Below are 16,980 nucleotides of genomic sequence, written 5' to 3' on the forward strand. Positions count from 1 at the left end.
CTTTTTCCTATATTATACACAACACATGAGGGTCGGCCAACTTCGCCTTTGCCGTTTCAGTTTGCCGTTTTCAACTTTACCTTTACCTTTGCCTTTGCCGTCAGAAAAGCCGTTAGCATTCCAATTTGCCGTTTCAGAATGCCGTCTGTAAAAGCCTTTGCCGTTTGAAAAACGAATTACCGTTAGCACATTGCCGTTTCTAAACTTTTTTGTTTCCGGTTTCAGGGTTTTCCACACTATTCTGCATACCTTCGCTAGTTGGAAACGGTAAAGGTAAAGTTGGAAACGGCAAACTGAAGCGGCATAGGCAAATGGACGGCAAAGGCGAAGTTGGCCGACCCACACATGATATGTACTGCCGAATCCCATTAACGTTTATTTTGTATGTAAACGATCTCGATACATAGAAGGATAGAAGTATGCAAAGCACAGCAATTCCATGCAGCATCCCGGTACAGATCGGTACAGGCTGTACTGTAACCAGTTGCTTGCCACTTGCCAGGATTGACCACCACATTTTTATTTCCCTGTGTCGGCTTTGGCTTCGCGATCACTCTTCAGCTGTATGTAAAAGTCGTACGTTTTAAAAAGCAGATTTGCGGTTTTATTTGGCTTGACATTTAACAACGGCACCCCCGGTGTCGTAATTTCAGGGGGTGACATTATTTTTCGAACACGGATGTGGATGTGCCCCAAATTCGATAAGTACGGTATCAGGTTTCGGAAGAATATGAAGGGATGTCAGTGGCTAATCAAGATAATCCCTGTACTGGCTGGCGTCAGTCGGCTGGAGCATGTCGTTGTGGCTCAACATGGTGCTTATGTACCGCTTACGCCTGATTTAGCCATATGTACTGCCGTAACGTCACACTCCCGGCTGGTGACGGCAGCAAGCCAGGGGATTATCTAGGTGCGCTACTGACATCCCCTCGTATATCGCAGTGGAATATTATTTCGCAATACTCTGTAACTCGTAAAGCAGTAGCTCAAAACCGTAACAGATTTTGCCGCCGTTTGAAAACAGGCCAGTCTGACGGCTGACTGTCAGTCTGTCGCAATTACTGATCGATGCCTCTGATGCATGCCTCAAAATTACCGTGCGCCCAGTCTTCCTATGCATTGGCGCAAACGGCTCTGCCGCGGACGCCCTAACTAGTTAGCGAGCGAAATGATTGAGTTTGCGCGCCATCGACACCTTAATTGTTTCGGCGGATGGGCACCGCATGATTGAATACTGCCAAATAAGGTCACTCGCAGGATGACAGTCCTATTTCACGGTGTCGTGGGTCATCCAGTTTAAGGAGCTGCACAGGGATGTCCAGTTAGCGCTGAACATATCAAGAAGCCTGCTTGTGTGAAGAGGGATTTATGCCGGAAATTAAGGTTATTACATTGGGGCGGAAATGATTCCTGTACGAGCCCGCCCGGATTTGTGTTAGCGAGTGCAGTGACTAGTGCATGAGTACTGCATATTGTGGAGAATGTATGATCGCTCGCAGGCATTGTCCACATCACACAGATGTGTAATTCCTGATGTGCCATAAGGCCGTAAGTTTTTGGGGTTTTGGAGCAACACATGGAAATTGGATGGGTATAAATACTATGAATAAGCCATGCAGCAGAAGTGTCCGCAAACATATTTCTTCAACGTTCTCCGCGTACGGTTTACGCTCTGTGTACCTGGATCGGATTTACCCCGACCACATTTGCGATTCCTGCCGTTTTTCGCGTATTTCGAGTTTTTCGTATGTCATTTAACATTTTGAAAACTCGAAATACTCGAAAAGCGCTGTAGATCTCACACAGCACTGTAAGCAATCGGGAGTCGTTTTTCGTAACAGCAGCTTTCTACAACATTTTTGTTTGTTTGAACTGGAGGAATTGTTAACGTTTCCGTGTCTTCGGAGGTTTGAAAGTTGTGCTGTTGATCTTGCAGAGCAGCGCAAAAGGCCTGCGAATAATATCCCTTTTGCTTACTTGACAGGTAATCAAAATTGATATTACTTGCAGTTCTATTCGGCGACTTCCCCGGATAACCAGACTTTCTGAATTTCTGTGGCTTGGCGCTAAAATCTTAAAGCGCCATTTGTGTGTCAGATGGCAAAGAGTTGCGGAAAGCGATGCCGCAGTTGTTTTGTGGAAGGAAATCGGTAAGAACTTATTTTTGAGAACAGGCAAAAATCGCGCCACCTGTTTTCTGTTTAAGCGTTTAAGTTTAGATATAATGCGCGGTAATGCCATGAGTGTGTTCTGCTCGGTCTCATCTCGGGTTAATTGGGATTTGGGACTAACTCTACTGATTGCAATTGTCCAGGGAAACTCGCTTTGTACCGTCAAGTTCACGATAATAAATCATGACAAAAAATGCTGTCATGTTTGCGGCATTTTCTGTCATGCGAATGCCGCGAACCGCGAAAATGCCGCGAAAATGACAGCATTTCCTGTCGTGAGCTACCATTTCGAAAACGAAGGGGAGGAAACAGCTTCGCCCAGCGCGCCAGCCGTGATCAAGATATTTCATCTGGATCACTTGGACCACCGTGGGGTGAGTTTATACAGTACTTATTTACAACAGCCGGCATCCCTCATGATTCTGGTCGGCGTTAATTTACCTTCTCACATTTGGATTCTTCTGTGCTTCTTTCACTTTTTTTCTGCAACTGCTTTACTGTTTCGACACTGCCGCATTTTTGCAAACATTTGTGAATTTTCGAAAACGCTTCAAGTTTATGCTCATATTCAAATTCAAGCCTAAAATGTAGTAGAGGGTATGCCAAGACCCTGTGTATTCATGAAGTTGAACTTGTATGCATGACGTTTTTCAAACTTAAGTTCAAGTTGAAAGGCCCTTAAACTTGAGTACTTTTTGACACGTTGTAGTGTATCAACGGTTCGTCCAAGAACTTGTAGTTATGCAAATTATAATTAGTTCAACTATTCATCTACAATTATTTTGCTTGAGTTCAAGTTTAGTTCTCGGTGGTTTACTAGATAAAAACCGTTTTCGGACGGGACCAAATTCTAAGTTATGTTGCCGCCAAATGCAAGCCAACCGCCTGGTGACGCAGGCATGCTTCATAAAATCACTGCTTCGCTCCGATATGCAGAATATTTGCTAGCGTTATGACACAGCACTACTGCACTAGTTTTTTACATTTTATTTATATCTTTCAAACGATAAAGAAAAACTGATCGCTTTCTCCTTTTTTTGATTTATTCGTTCCTTAAATAATGGCACCACAACGACGGTTTAAGGCCAAACATCATCTTTTATTACTCGATGAGGTGAACACCATCAGCCCGTATTTCGCAAGGAACAAAGAACAAGCATGGAAGACGATCGCGGAGAACCTGAATAAAATCCCCGATCAGGTTTGTTTGTTAGCTTCGCGTTACTTTTCTTCTTTGAGAAACGAGAATAAAATTGTGCTACATATCGTGGTATGTAATACGCAATGTACGGGGTTGCAGTTAGCGTACAACTATACGTATGTGTCATAGCAATGATAGTCTGCCTTTACAGATGTTTGGTGGGGATAATCTGCTCGATGGCGTTGCGTGTAAAAATCGCGTCGAGATTTTGGTCAAAGCCTTTCGCAGCGAAGACGTACGAAATGTTGTTAAGAGCGGAACTGAGGAGCAATATGGTGACATCGAAAAGCTTCTCACCAACGTTAGTGCTGCAGCACTGGACTGGGAAACTCAACGGGAGGCTCGAGCAGCCCTCAAGAAACAAGAGCAGGGTAAGCGTGATACCGAGCTGGAAGAAGCGAACAAAGCTGTCGAAGCTGCTGGAGAAGTCGGCATCGTAGAGCAGGTTGAAGTGACGGACGAAGAGTTGGTGGCTATGGGTGCCATGGATCCTGCTGAATTGAATAACTGTAAGCTCAACAAAAATTAATAGATATTTAATATTTTTGTCAAATTTGTTTTTTACGGTTTGTCATAAAAGTAGGTTGTAGTGTTGGTTAAAGTATTGTTGTAATGTTGCCCAGCAATGCTAGCATTAATGTTACAAGTTTTTGTAACTAACAGGCAACGTGAAGATGACGAGAACGGCAAAAAGGTTCCATCTCGTCTGCAGAAAAGAAAGACCAGCCCCAAACTTAGTGAAGCAGAAACCGTGGTATCTCTCATTTCCCAGGAATCAGTTAAGACGCAGCGCATCCGCGAAATGGAGTTAGAGAGTACCGCGCGCATCCGTAAAATTGAAATTGACAATGAAAAAGAAATGCAAGAAAAGGAAATCGAGGCGCAGAAAGAAATGAAAGATAAAGAACTGCAGATGCAAAAAGAATTAAAAGAAATGGAACTGCAGGTGGAAAAAGAGGTCGATCTGAAAGCATTAGAAAATGACCGATTGCGAATTGCTGCTGAAGAACGCAAATGGGAAGCTATGTTAGCTTGCATGAAAAAATAGTTAATTAAAATGCGGCTATTTTTATTGCAGCTGGAAATAATTTTCCAACATCGGCGGTGGTACTTTAAAATACAGGCTGGTCTGATTTGGTTTTAAGCAAGTCTTACAGTTCGTCAAAATAACAGCAACACGATAAATTTTGTTGACAGGAATTTGAAACAAACGCATTCGTTTTTTAAAATCAACGAAAGCCCAGTTATTTGCGATATCTTTGAAGTTCCATTCCACAGCGATCCGCACTGCAGACATTGCTAGATTATCGATTTCTTTTTGAATATTTGCTAAACACTGTGCTTTTGAATATGGCGTTTCCAAAAAATCTGTTTTTCCGTATCCACTGTCGCCGTACATGCAAAAATCATCGGATACGAAAGCATTAAAATGATTCCGTAGCCGGTTGATTAATTTGCTCTCCCGAAGCATTCTGGCGTCATGCATGATCCCGCGGACACCACCATAGAGGTTGCAGATTAAACCTAAAAAATGTAGACAGCGATTGCGGTATCAGATCAATAACTTTTTGGCGATTAATTAATTCATGCTGTAATATTAATGTCAAACGGGTAATTTACTAAGCGCATCAAATCTGCGTAAAAAAAACAGGAATGTCAAGCGTAATTTTGGAAACAACTTCATTTTTATTTGCAAAAGTCTCTGTAAGCCGAATTCCGGTCGCTTACCATTTGGTGTCACAATCGACTGCCACTTCAGACAGTGGTATCTTTTATGACCACTAAAACAAGCGCGCTGAAACAGCTTCGGGCGACAAATCGGCCGTGCGGTGCCGTCTATAAAAGCAAAACAACCAGGCGTGGTTCCCCCTTTGTTCGATATGGCATCAACAAACTCATCCATTGATTCTTCTGATAACCACTGTTGATCCCAAGATTCCAGTAGCCAACGAAACGATCGATCGATATGATCCAGCACCATATAAAAAATTCTGCACAAATTGGCAACAGAGCGGCCAAATATCCGACGCAAATCGATCCAGCGGTTTGGATACGAAAGACGGCGGAGCAGGATACAAAGTCCCTCAATCCCGCTGACCTTGTCTCCTGATGGCTTCTGCAGAACATTAGGGATGCGTAGCGCTGCCGCTAATCTGTTAAGATCAGCCTTTCTGAGTCGAAAAAATCGAAAGCATTCGAATTCCGTAAAATTTTCGAGGGTAAACTGGCTTTCTATTTCCCAGTCATCCTGCATCTTCATCAATCGTAATTCACGCTCCCGGCATCTCTTGGCTACATACAGTAAAATAAACGTTTTATCGGAAATTACTTTCCGGTGACGGAGCAGTAATAGCGAAGATAAATTCAGAAACATCGTGAAGAGAATTCAACAGAGCTGAAACTAAAAGATCTTTCCGCTCCTGTTTGTTTATGTTTGATTTTCGTTGTGTAATTTTTTTAAACATGTACATGTACGCGTACGGTGTCATTTCCGAAAAGTGATATTTGCACAAGTTCAAACCACAATTCAAGTTTCAGTTCAAGCTGCAACTTGAACTTGTGTTTGAGTTTGAACTTAAGCCGGTTTCGAAAATTCCTTTCGCTTTCGCGAAAACTTTCGCTTTCGCGCACTCCCAAACACATTTTTGTTGCGGTTTATGAAGTTCTGTAGCCAGTAGAGCCCTGCAACGGACTGGGAAATCCGATCCGCTCCGAACCCACTCCGATGTTCGGACCGGATTGGACGGATTTCAATCTGGAAAATTCGGAGTCGGAGTGGTTTCGGAGTTTTTGTGCACCTGATCGGATCGGGTTCGGATGCAGTCAAGACTCCGAATAATCCGAAATTAAATAAATATTATTAATTAATTTTTATTGAATTTCACCCGTCTTCAAAACAAAAAAGTTCGTCAGCTTCGCGCTTCGCGCGAGGCTTCCATTTGCGCTAAATTAGTTTACACCGAAGTATCTGCTTTTGTTTAGTTGACTGTTCTTAATTGTCTGTCACTTTCTTTTATTAATTTTCCTGACACTTTTTAATATTAGAGTGTTTGACGATTGTTATGATGTGGTTATTTGTTATCGTCTTATCAGGGAATTTTAGTATAACTGCTTCGGTCAAACGGACTACATGTGTTGTGCGGCTCAGTCAGTTTAACTAGGCAGCGGCTTCCCTTTTTATTTGCAGCACTAGTAATTGGATTAATACTGGTGATTTAGATAATAATAATAATAATAACAATAGTAGTAATAATATATACGTTTAACTAAACCTAAAGAACACATGAAACTACCATTTATTTTAGTTGCGGACGTTTAGAAACAACACTCACTTTAATTTTCTCTCCTTATTTTTGACTCTGGCCAATACGTGGGTGATCCGTTTGCTGGACCGTATACAACAAAAAGATCTGATAAAGATTTCGACAATGACGATAGCTAACTAGCTTCCCTAATTTTTTCAACACTGTAGTGTTAAAAAAGTTTAAATTTACCTAAAAAAAATTTTATATATATAAATCCTCTAGCGTAACCTTTATTATGCACAAGAAAATTGTACGTACTTGTGAGTTTGAAGTCTTTTTACTGCCGACAACATGGCATTTAAAAATTTTTTGTAATATAAGGATGTCCGGATGTGTAATAGAATTAATATCCTTTGGAAAATTTTTCGGATCGGATCGGAGTGGGTTCGGATTGGCCAAAAATATTTTCGGATCGGATTGGTCGGAGTACGATTTTTAGAATTCGGAGTCGGACTGGGTTCGGATAAAATTTTTTAAGTTTGGATCGGACTGGACGGAGTTTTCTACTCCGTTGCAGGGCACTAGTACTAGCCAGAACATTTGTATAAACAGGCGTGAAAACCGTTTGTGCGCACAACATCCGCTTCGGGAGTTATGGCTGTTAAAAATTCCAAAAATTTTAAATGCGTTCAGGTGTACTAAAAGTCTCTTTATCAACCGATCTTCTCCAAATTTTGCATGGAAACGCACACATGCATGAAGAACGTTTTTACACCGATCCAATGTTCTAGCATGTTTTTCAAATTTTAAAATGAATTTCAAAAAATTTAAAATTCATTTTAAACTTTGAAAAAAACCATGTAAGTCTGGATCGGTATAAAAACGATCTTCACGGTTATGTGCATTTACGAGCAAACTTGAGAGAGATCGGTCCATATTAAAGCTTTTGGTACATCTGAACGCATTTTAACCTTTTGGAATTTTCTAACAGCCAGAACTCCCGAAGCGGACGTTGCGCGCACAAACGGTTCTCTCGCCAGTGTATACAAATCTTCTGGCTACAGAATGTCATAAACCGAAACAAAAAAGTGTTTGGGAGTGCGCGAAAGTAAAAGTCTTCGTGCATGTACTTACACGAATTTGGTACCATGTACCGGCCCACTTCCCTTAATTATCTTACGAGTGCGCTGTAAACTGAAATGTGAAAAAAGTCTTCATTACACCAAGCCGTATACAGTCTCCCCGTAAACTGTCGATAGAGAAAAGCATGATATCAAGAAACTGCTAACGCTATTGCATTTAGCCCGTTCAAAAACGGTGCTACATGTGTTATGTTTCTAAAAAAAGGTCTTTTCCATATCCCGTTCACATATCGATGCCGGTAAAACTGAAATCTGAATGAGGAAAAGTACAAAATACGGTACCAGCCAAATTATTGAATATTTATTTGCTTGAGATTAATATTTTACAAGACCAACAAATCGAAAAATTTCCCACTTGCATTTTTTAAAAAAAAGCTTCAAACGTTAACACAGAAGCGCTCGCAGTGGACAGCTTCGATAGATCGTTAGGAACTGCGCGCCTTAAATGCCACTATGAGTGAGAGCGCTTGTTCAGGACTGACTCTTCATCATAGTCCTTTTAAAGTCGTTAGTGAATCAAAAAAGCATCGTATCACGGGAAATTATTACTTAGGGAGTGGCCCGGTACATGCCCCCAAATTGGCTTGTATGCAGGAAAATTTTCTTTTTCTCGCACTCCAAAACAATTTTTTTTGCATTGTTATATGGCGCTTTGCAGGCAACACAAGGTTGCTCAGCTAAAAGAGCAGCGGCAACCCTCTGGCACATGTTATGCTTACTAGACAACAACTAATGTTGGGCAAGCATGTCTGCCCAAAGATTAATATCAACACAAATAATCTACCATAATTCTACCATAAACAATCTACCATAAATTCACGCCCATTTTATGCGAAATCACTGCATATTGTTCGTTTCGGTCATTGTCGACCATCCAGCTTTACATTTATGGACTGAGTATTTGTGCACACCCATAAAATGGCTGATAAAAAACTACTGAATTGGAATAGTATCACACTATATCTGTACGTATCAGTGGCCTGTGCTTTATGCAGCGCGACGTCTCCTCTCTTTCCGGTTGGAAAAGATAGTTCTCCGCCTCCCGCGGGCTTCGACGGGCGGATTAAAGAATAGAGGTTATCTTCCCTTATAACAGCAGCGCTATGCGATATAAGTGACGATAAGTGACGGTATAAATCCAACCCTTTTATACCACCAAGACACTTCAATGACAGTAGGTAAAGGCACTAATTAAACTGGCCTCTCAAGTTTCGTGTGATTTGCTTCCGTGCCACTGGAAGCGCACGCATGGTTTTACCGGCCGTATTCGCACCGTATTGTGTTTGCTCGCCATCGACAGGTTTATTGTAATTGTACCAGAGGATGAACGCGGCCTGCCTGCGCCCTATTAATATTGTAAATAAAGGCCACCCACAGGATGACGATCAAGTATCCCGGTGTCGCATGCCATCAATACGCGGTTGCAGAGGGAAATCAAAGTATCACCTGTTAGTGATTTACTGTAGCCTGATTAGTCTGATTATTTGGGGACGGGAAGGACACTTATACAAGCCCGCCGGGAATTGGGTTAGTGCGGGACATAACGATGGACAGCGCTGCACCATAACAGCAAGGCGACAGGCAGCGCGCGGTATACAGATATGTACAAGTATCTATGGTTATAACGGTGCGGCGCTAGCAAAACCTTTCATTCCCGTTTTGGGCCACCGGTAAGATGCCGGATTCTGATTTAGTTACGTTGAATGTCAGCGGCCACATATTTCAAACCGAGCGGAAGACTTTACTGAAACATCCAGATACATATCTGGGCCAGCTCGTTCAGTCGAACCTTCCCGAGTATTTTCTGGCTCGCAGTTCTCGCATTTTCGGCCACATACTCAACTATTACGGTACAAATCTGTTGCACTTTCCCGAAGATGTATGCGTCGCAGCCTTTGATGAGGAGTTGGCGTTCTACGGACTGACAACGGAATTAATCAGCCCTTGCTGCATGGCGAAGTATCGCAACAAACACCGCGAAAACGAGCCCCGCAGTAAACTGGATGAGGACAACAATGCAGGGAGGCCGTTCCACCTGCCGGGCAGAATTCGGAGGAGTCTGGATAACCCGCTGTCTTCAAAAACTGGTCAGTGCTGGTATTTCTTCAGGAACCTCCTGATAGCAGGTATAACTTGTATAAAAAGGTTCGGTAAAGAAAAATGACAAGATCTAATTTGATTAGCTTTTTGCGCTTCACATGACTTCCGTTTTTTGTGCCCGCAGAAAATGATTTTTAAGATGATTTGCGTCACGGATTTCACGTCGTGTTTTCACAGTGACGATGGGGGTCCACATAATCAAAGCGGGCACCTGCGACACACACGAACCGCATTCAAGTTCCTGTGCACGGCGATTTCACCGTTTTGTTTTCCCGCTTGATGTTGTGTACTTGGCAGCATTTACTGTGGAGTACGCGCTCAAAATATATGCAGTGCCAAAGACCGGCGCATTTCTGCTGAGTTCCTCCTCTTTTTTCGATGCGGTATGTTACGATGTTGACAAATCCCATAATTATAGCTACAACTGTACATACAGCTAATACTGAAACAGTCACAAAAGTTATTATCTTCCGCAGGTTTTTATCATCCGTTCTTGCCCGAGAATAATATGGAACGCCGAAGTCAACCAATACGATTTATTTGTGATAATTATCGCTCTCCGTATGCTTCGCGCCTGTCGTAAGTCTAAAGCGTTGTCATAAAAAAACTGATTCGCAATAAATCCGAGCTTGCTTAAACCATCAGTGATATCACTTGTACGCATGGAAAAGCGGCTGTAGAGTTATATCGCCGTTACCGTAGTTATGGAAGTGCATGTATAAGAGTCCTCTTGATTGGAGTATATTTGCATTGCAGTATGGAGAATTCCCCAACACATCCCGGGCAGCACTTCCGAGGATAAATTGTTCCGACAATGTCTGCTGACCATAGTGATTGTGACACTTTCCGCTTCGGTCATGATGTATCACTGCGAGAGAGCTCATGCTGAAACCCCCATTACTAGCGGCATGACCGCATTCTGGTACAACGCGATCATAATGGCGACCGTTGGGTACGTAACCGTTCGTAACAAAACTTTTATTATTTGAATACGATACATTTTATTTCAAACTTGTACAAGCAAATGCCTTTTAAAAGCTTAGACTCAAGTAACCAAAAGCTAGAACAAATAAAACAACTCCTCTAGCTCTTTTGAACAACCAACAGTTCCAAGAACCGAAGCGGCATTTCCACGCTGAATTTCAACACTTATGCGCTGCCACAAAAACGTGGTAGCGCGCGCCTCTCTTGTTTGTTCTTTTATGCGTCGACCAACTTCATTGATGAACTGACGAGTACTGACGCCCAAATTCCCGCAATTTCGCAGGCCAGATGTTGGAAAAAATAACGGTCGGTGAGTTCTTCATAACTACGCCGGTTTCGTTCGTCTGTATCCTCTGATGCCGATCCCGATACTTCTGCTGAGCCGGCGATGTACGACATAGCAAACGTGTCGCACACTGTTACATCCCAGATCACAGGGAGGCCGTTCTTCCAGGGGAAAAGTGATAAACCGTCCGGCCGCTTACCATTTGACCTGCACAATCCAGGTGGCTCTAGAATAGTTGGAACTTTTGCTGAACCCAGGCTTCGCTGAATTAGGCTGTTCAGACTTGCGTGACGCTTGAATCTATTATTAGTTTCATGTTTTTATTATTAGTTTCATGTATTTTCTTGCATTTTCCTCGCCAAAAGATTTCCGTTTGGCTGGCTACCAGGTGTACTAAAATATTAGCAAAACTCAAATATTATTAGCAAAATATTAGCAAAACACAATTTCTTGTTCACGGAATGCCGGGATTTTTTCCCTTCGACTAGCCGGTCTAGCACTAGCTGCACGACTATCGAGAATTGAGATACATTTTTGAATGATAAAAAGAAAAGAAATCACTTTGTTACTTCTGATTCTGAAACGTAGCATTATTGGGCTACTCGTTGTCGCTATATGTACCAGCTGTATTCACTTACGTACATTAAGAACGTTAGCGCAATTCGAGTTACGATCAGTATCTGTGTCACGAGAAAGCAAAAAAAAAAACCAAACGCTCTCATTAGACCATGGCCTTTTTTAGATACGGCGGTTTGGTACCAAAGAGTGTCACCGGAAAAATCATCACTAGTACTTGCACGTTGAATGGTGCGCTTCTTATGATGGTATTCCTGCAAATGCTGTATCTGAACGCATGCCGGGCATCTGACCACTACTATCGCCTCCGTGAAAAGGTAATTACTGGTCAGCTATTAAATCCTTGCTGAAAACATGGTAATGCAATGGTCTACCTTATTTTCCCTAGCAAAAGACCCGACAGGCTTGGTCGGATCCAGCAGAAAGATCAGGCTGATGTCTTATCATGAATTTCGCTCATATATACTCACCATCAGGGGTTGTCAATTATATATAAAACTGGAGCCAGTTATGCGGAGACCAACAACAATCATCTTGAAAGTGAGACTACAATAGACATTGTCACTTTCATATCATCATGTTCTCAGTTTAAAATGTAACAAACTCGCTGCATGTTCTTAAAGGTTAGTAAAGTGTCATCTTGTGCCTGGTGCTGTCTGCAGAACCGGCAGATGTGTGGTACCGCTCGTAGTCTGTTTTCTTGCCATTTATCCGCAGTTTTGCGGAAAATTATTATATACATGTCCATTCCACCTGTCCATCATACACATGTCCATGATAACTGTACATTTTCGTCGCGTTTCTCGGCTACTTTTTAGTTTTCCTTGATGTGTCACGCCAAACACGAACAATGAGAGGTACCATTAAGAATTAGGCCTTGTCCCGAATTCAAAGCGAATCTCGCTATGTACCGGTACGGTTGCTCAACCGCACGAGATGGCTGTATGCAGTGGCCACGCCTCACAGATACGGTACGCGAAGCCACCTCGCGAGGTGGAGTTGCTGTATCGCAACGAGATTCGCTTTGAATTTGGGACGAGGCCTTAACGACTTAGGTTGTCCGTATCTTGGCTGTTATTACAGAAAACAATCATATCCAGAAGAGGTTCAATTGATGTAGACTGTAGAGCGTATCCTTTAGCATACAATTGTTAGCAGTAGCAAAAGGCGGGAAAAACTCACTGAAAATAAAATGCACAGAAAATAAATAGCATTTGCACCGCTCACTGTTTCTTAAACGGAATAGTTAATTAGTGGTAATAGTTAATGGTACTAGTTGTAAGTAGTGCTGATATAGTGATACTAGTACTGTTATTGGGAGCGGTACATGTAATGCTTACATTTGTCGCGTAATATGGTATCGGAGATTTGACAAATACCTATGGATAAATACAGTACCAGGTGTTATGGACAGTGCAAGCTTGTCCCGTAATTTCCTTTCGCAAAAGAACAGGGAAATGCACTGCGCAGGTTACGCCAAACTGCATTCAACGGCGCGCCACGCCACACTGTTTAAACACGTAACATGCATTCGGCTGGCTGCTGGCTTGGTGCCGCCAGATAGTTTAATGAGAATAATCGTAATCGCCTGGCGGAATGTGGCTAGGAACGGTCAGTGCAGTTAAAAACAATCTAACTGCAAAGCGCGTTTAGGCAATCCGATAAACGTAGTAAAGTGGCCATCGTTTCTAGCGCAGACTTTGCGCTGGCTGTACCTTTACGATGGAAATTATCGGACCCACTTGAGCATATAACTTTATTTGGTATTAGCCTCGTACAGTGCTCATGCAGCAATATGTATGGCGCCGGTGAACATATAATACACACTACTAAAATTACGAAAACTAAACCATCAAAAACACATTCAAAATCGACACAAGTAGCGTTATTTACAGAGGTTACGTTGGATATTAATTAATATTATCCACAAAATCAACCGCCGCACCTCGGTATACTTACAACAGTCATTTAAGAATGTTTCGCGGGAGCCGTAAAATCAAAATTCCCCGGCGTTATTTGTTTCACGATTTATATGGTGAAATAGATCTAAACGGAAAATGTGCAAGCATATGTAGGAGTATGTACAGCAGTTAATCGGCTTTATTATGTACTTGCCAAACGATAATTATTATTATAGTTTCAGTGTGATGGATCATGTTGTAAAAGATGCGGTGACGCATCATGCAACCCAAAACCACTTTTACTTGCACACCGGCAGCGTTCTGACACACTTTATAGCGCACAACCATTGCGTAAAAATGTTTGCTGGGAAGATAAGCATTAGTCTGCAAATATATTCTTGTGCGATGTACGTATTCACACACATTTTATACGAAATCGATGGCTACTTAGTTCGTTGGTACCGCGCCCATTGTCGGTCGACCGCATAAGATGCTTACTAAGAAAATTAATTAATTTAAATAGTGCTTCACGATGCATACCAGTTCCTGTGTTCGTGTGCAAGCAATGTTTTGCCGCGGGCTTCTGCGAGAGGACTGAAACTTAAAGACCATCTCAACTATGTATAACGCAACCGCTACGTGCAAATTCATTTGAGAAATGCTTACGCTGCTGCATAAGGAGCTTCATTATTTAGTCATTAATGCCGCCAGGACAATTAAATGGCACTAAGCAAGTACATTAATTAACCTGGGCGTATCAGTTTCACATGGTTTACTTCTGTGGCTCGGGATGCGCATGCATGGTTTAATTTACTGACCATCGGCATCGCTTCCTTAATAAATCCCTAAAATAAATCCACCTCAAAATAAAAGAGGTTGATGATGGTCTAAAGGCCGCAAAGCAGCGAAATGACCATATAGAAGATTTCATGCATGCGGATGCGGGATTGGCTATTCTAATGGTGTACCAGATCCGAGATCGGCACTGGCGTTTGGCAGATGCGACAGCCTGCCGTTAGAACCATAAAATCGATTTTCGGGACGAGGCTGACAAACAACACCGTTTTCGTTGGAAAATGCCAAACGTCTCCATGAGCACTTCAGGCATCGCCGCTGGCGGATGTACTTGCTGTGGGGAAATCGAGAACGAAACGATTGTGTTTGCGCGCCACCGACATGTTCGTTGGGTCAGCGGATGCATGCGGCCTGTGTGGGCTCATCCAAACAAAGGCCATTTACAGGTTGACGATCACGTCTCACGGTGTCGTATGTCACCAAGAATAGCGCCGAAGTATATCAGCTAGCTGTTAGTGCGAACTGCGAAGATGGATTTACTGTAGGATAACCGATAACCTAATTATCCAACGGTTAGTACGGAAATGGTAATTATACAAGACCGCCTGGAGTTGAGTTAGAGCGTGCTCAATGACGATTAATAGTGCTGCACTTTAAGAGCATGGCGACAGACGCAGTTGCAGCTGCATCAGATGAAGCCAGAATATGTAAAGTAATTGCGCTTGTATTATCAGGCACCAGCAGGCAGCATCAGCACCTTTCATACCCGTGAACCGCTTTAATTCACCCGCAAAATGCCGGAATCAGACGTAGTTACGTTCAATGTCAGCGGGAAAATATCTGAGACCCTGCGGAGCACTATATTGAAATATCCAGATACATATCTGGGCAATCTTGTCCAATCCAACCTTCCCGAATACTTTATCGCTCGCAGTCCTCTCTTCTTCGGCCACATACTCAACTATTACCGGACGGAGCTTTTGCATTTCCCCGAAGATGTATGCATGACAGCCTTTGATGAGGAGTTGTCGTTCTACGGACTGTCAGCGGAATTATTCTGCAACTGCTTCATTGCGAGGTATCGCAATCGACGCCTGACCAGCCAGCCAACGGATGGAGATAAGAACAGCACAGGAAAGCCGTTGCATCTGTCGGTCCGAATCTGTCTGTCGGGTTTAGATAACCTACTATCGTCGAAAACGGGCCTGATCTGGTATTTCTTTACCAACATCTTGATAGCAGGTAACGTGTGAAACAAGGTTCGATTGAATAAAATAAAAAAAGTTTTGTTTCTTTTTGCGCTTTATATGTCTGACATGTGTCTGCGCGCTGACATCTTGTAAAAAGTTTTGCGCTAAGGATTCAGTATTTTTAAAGTGACGTTGGTGGTTCACATAATCGAAGCGGGCGTCTGTGGCACACTCGAACAGCATTCTATTTCCTGTGCAGACCGATTTAGTCGCTGTCTTTTTCCCCTGGATTCTGTGTACAGATACGTGGCAGTGTTTACTGTGGAGTACGCGCTAAAAAATATGCAGCTCCCAAGATAGGAACGTTTTTGTTGAGCTTCACCTCTTTCTTGGATACGGTATGTAGACAACTCTCACATTATAGCTACAACTGTGCAGGTATCGGAATATTCACGCATATTATTATGTTCTGAAGGTCTTTATCATCTGTTCTTGCCCAAGAATAATCTGGGGCGCTGAGGTCAGCCAGTACGATCTGTTTGTAATAATCGTTGTTCTCCGTATGCTTCGCACCTTTCGTAAGTCCCAATCATTCGTAAGCGTTGTAAAAAAAACACTGCTTGACAGTAAATCAAACCTAGAAACATCAGTTGTATCACGTGTAAGCATGCAAACGGCTGCAGATTTGCATCGGCGTTACCGTAATTATCGAATTATAAGCTTTTCCGTAACTGGAGTGTATTTGCATTTCAGTTTCAATAATTCCCCAAAACAACATGAAGAGCAGTGGCGAGGAAGCGTTTTATCTATTTGTCCTGCAAATCTTAGGCATCGTGGTACTTTGCGCTGCCATATTGACGTTTCAATGCGAGAAAGAATATCCGGAATCACCCATTGTTGGCGGCCAGACCGCAATCGGGCACAGCGCCATTACGGTGGCGACCGTTGGGTAAGTGCAATACGGACTGACACATGCATCCAAACCTTAGACCGTGCATTACACGCGGATAGCCTAAAATTTAATGTACATACATATACGTACATATACGTGGATATATACATACATATAGCGTAGATATATACACAGATATATACACAAATGCCCATAGATTTTTACATACACGTATATACGTTCATACATATGCGCCGACAGCATACTTATACCGTACTCGTACACGTAATTTTTACCTAATACGATAATTACGTTCAAATATGTACGGAGCTGCAGCAGCGGGCGGATGTTATCGCCGTTTAACGGAAGCTGTAGAAGGATATGTGAAGTGTGGTGGGGACAATTTCCGATGCTGATAACGTAGAAGAGGTGTCCTTGTTATGCATTGCACTTGTACAGTGTGCTTGTGTAGAATTTTTTATTAAAGCAACTTGGAC

General features: G+C 42.6%; 3 protein-coding genes across 3 annotated transcripts; all 3 read left to right on the forward strand.

Annotated features, from left to right (window-relative positions):
• The first annotated feature begins 3,231 nt into the window (after positions 1-3,231).
• On the forward strand, positions 3,232-4,420 carry LOC129598200 (girdin homolog). The gene is made up of 4 exons (XM_055495982.1): positions 3,232-3,372; positions 3,524-3,881; positions 4,036-4,179; positions 4,230-4,420. Exons 1-4 carry the CDS (start codon positions 3,232-3,234, stop codon positions 4,418-4,420), a joined length of 834 nt encoding a protein of 277 aa, XP_055351957.1.
• A 5,933-nt stretch (positions 4,421-10,353) lies between these two features.
• On the forward strand, positions 10,354-12,141 carry LOC129598201 (potassium voltage-gated channel subfamily D member 2-like). Its single transcript, XM_055495983.1, has 4 exons — positions 10,354-10,438; positions 10,616-10,811; positions 11,872-12,022; positions 12,094-12,141. The coding sequence occupies exons 1-4, from the start codon at positions 10,423-10,425 to the stop codon at positions 12,139-12,141; spliced, it is 411 nt and encodes a 136-aa protein (XP_055351958.1). The 5' UTR covers positions 10,354-10,422.
• Positions 12,142-15,195: 3,054 nt separating this feature from the next.
• LOC129598202 (potassium voltage-gated channel subfamily D member 1-like) lies at positions 15,196-16,544 on the forward strand. The gene is made up of 2 exons (XM_055495984.1): positions 15,196-15,643; positions 16,345-16,544. The coding sequence occupies exons 1-2, from the start codon at positions 15,196-15,198 to the stop codon at positions 16,542-16,544; spliced, it is 648 nt and encodes a 215-aa protein (XP_055351959.1).
• The last annotated feature ends 436 nt before the right edge of the window (positions 16,545-16,980 follow it).

The sequence above is a fragment of the Paramacrobiotus metropolitanus genome, unplaced genomic scaffold (assembly GCF_019649055.1).
Source record: "Paramacrobiotus metropolitanus isolate TYO unplaced genomic scaffold, Prichtersi_v1.0 Parri_scaffold0000117, whole genome shotgun sequence".
NCBI lineage: Eukaryota > Metazoa > Tardigrada > Eutardigrada > Parachela > Macrobiotidae > Paramacrobiotus > Paramacrobiotus metropolitanus.

Coding starts and splice junctions, on each gene's coding strand:
- LOC129598200 (XM_055495982.1), top strand. CDS start 3,232: ATGGCACCACAACGACGGTTTAAGGCCAAACATCATCTTTTATTACTC. Junction 3,373..3,523: donor TGAATAAAATCCCCGATCAG/GTTTGTTTGTTA, acceptor CTGCCTTTACAG/ATGTTTGGTGGGGATAATCT. Junction 3,882..4,035: donor TCCTGCTGAATTGAATAACT/GTAAGCTCAACA, acceptor TGTAACTAACAG/GCAACGTGAAGATGACGAGA.
- LOC129598201 (XM_055495983.1), top strand. Junction 10,812..11,871: donor ATCATAATGGCGACCGTTGG/GTACGTAACCGT, acceptor GGCCTTTTTTAG/ATACGGCGGTTTGGTACCAA. Junction 12,023..12,093: donor ACTATCGCCTCCGTGAAAAG/GTAATTACTGGT, acceptor TATTTTCCCTAG/CAAAAGACCCGACAGGCTTG.
- LOC129598202 (XM_055495984.1), top strand. CDS start 15,196: ATGCCGGAATCAGACGTAGTTACGTTCAATGTCAGCGGGAAAATATCT. Junction 15,644..16,344: donor TACCAACATCTTGATAGCAG/GTAACGTGTGAA, acceptor TTTGCATTTCAG/TTTCAATAATTCCCCAAAAC.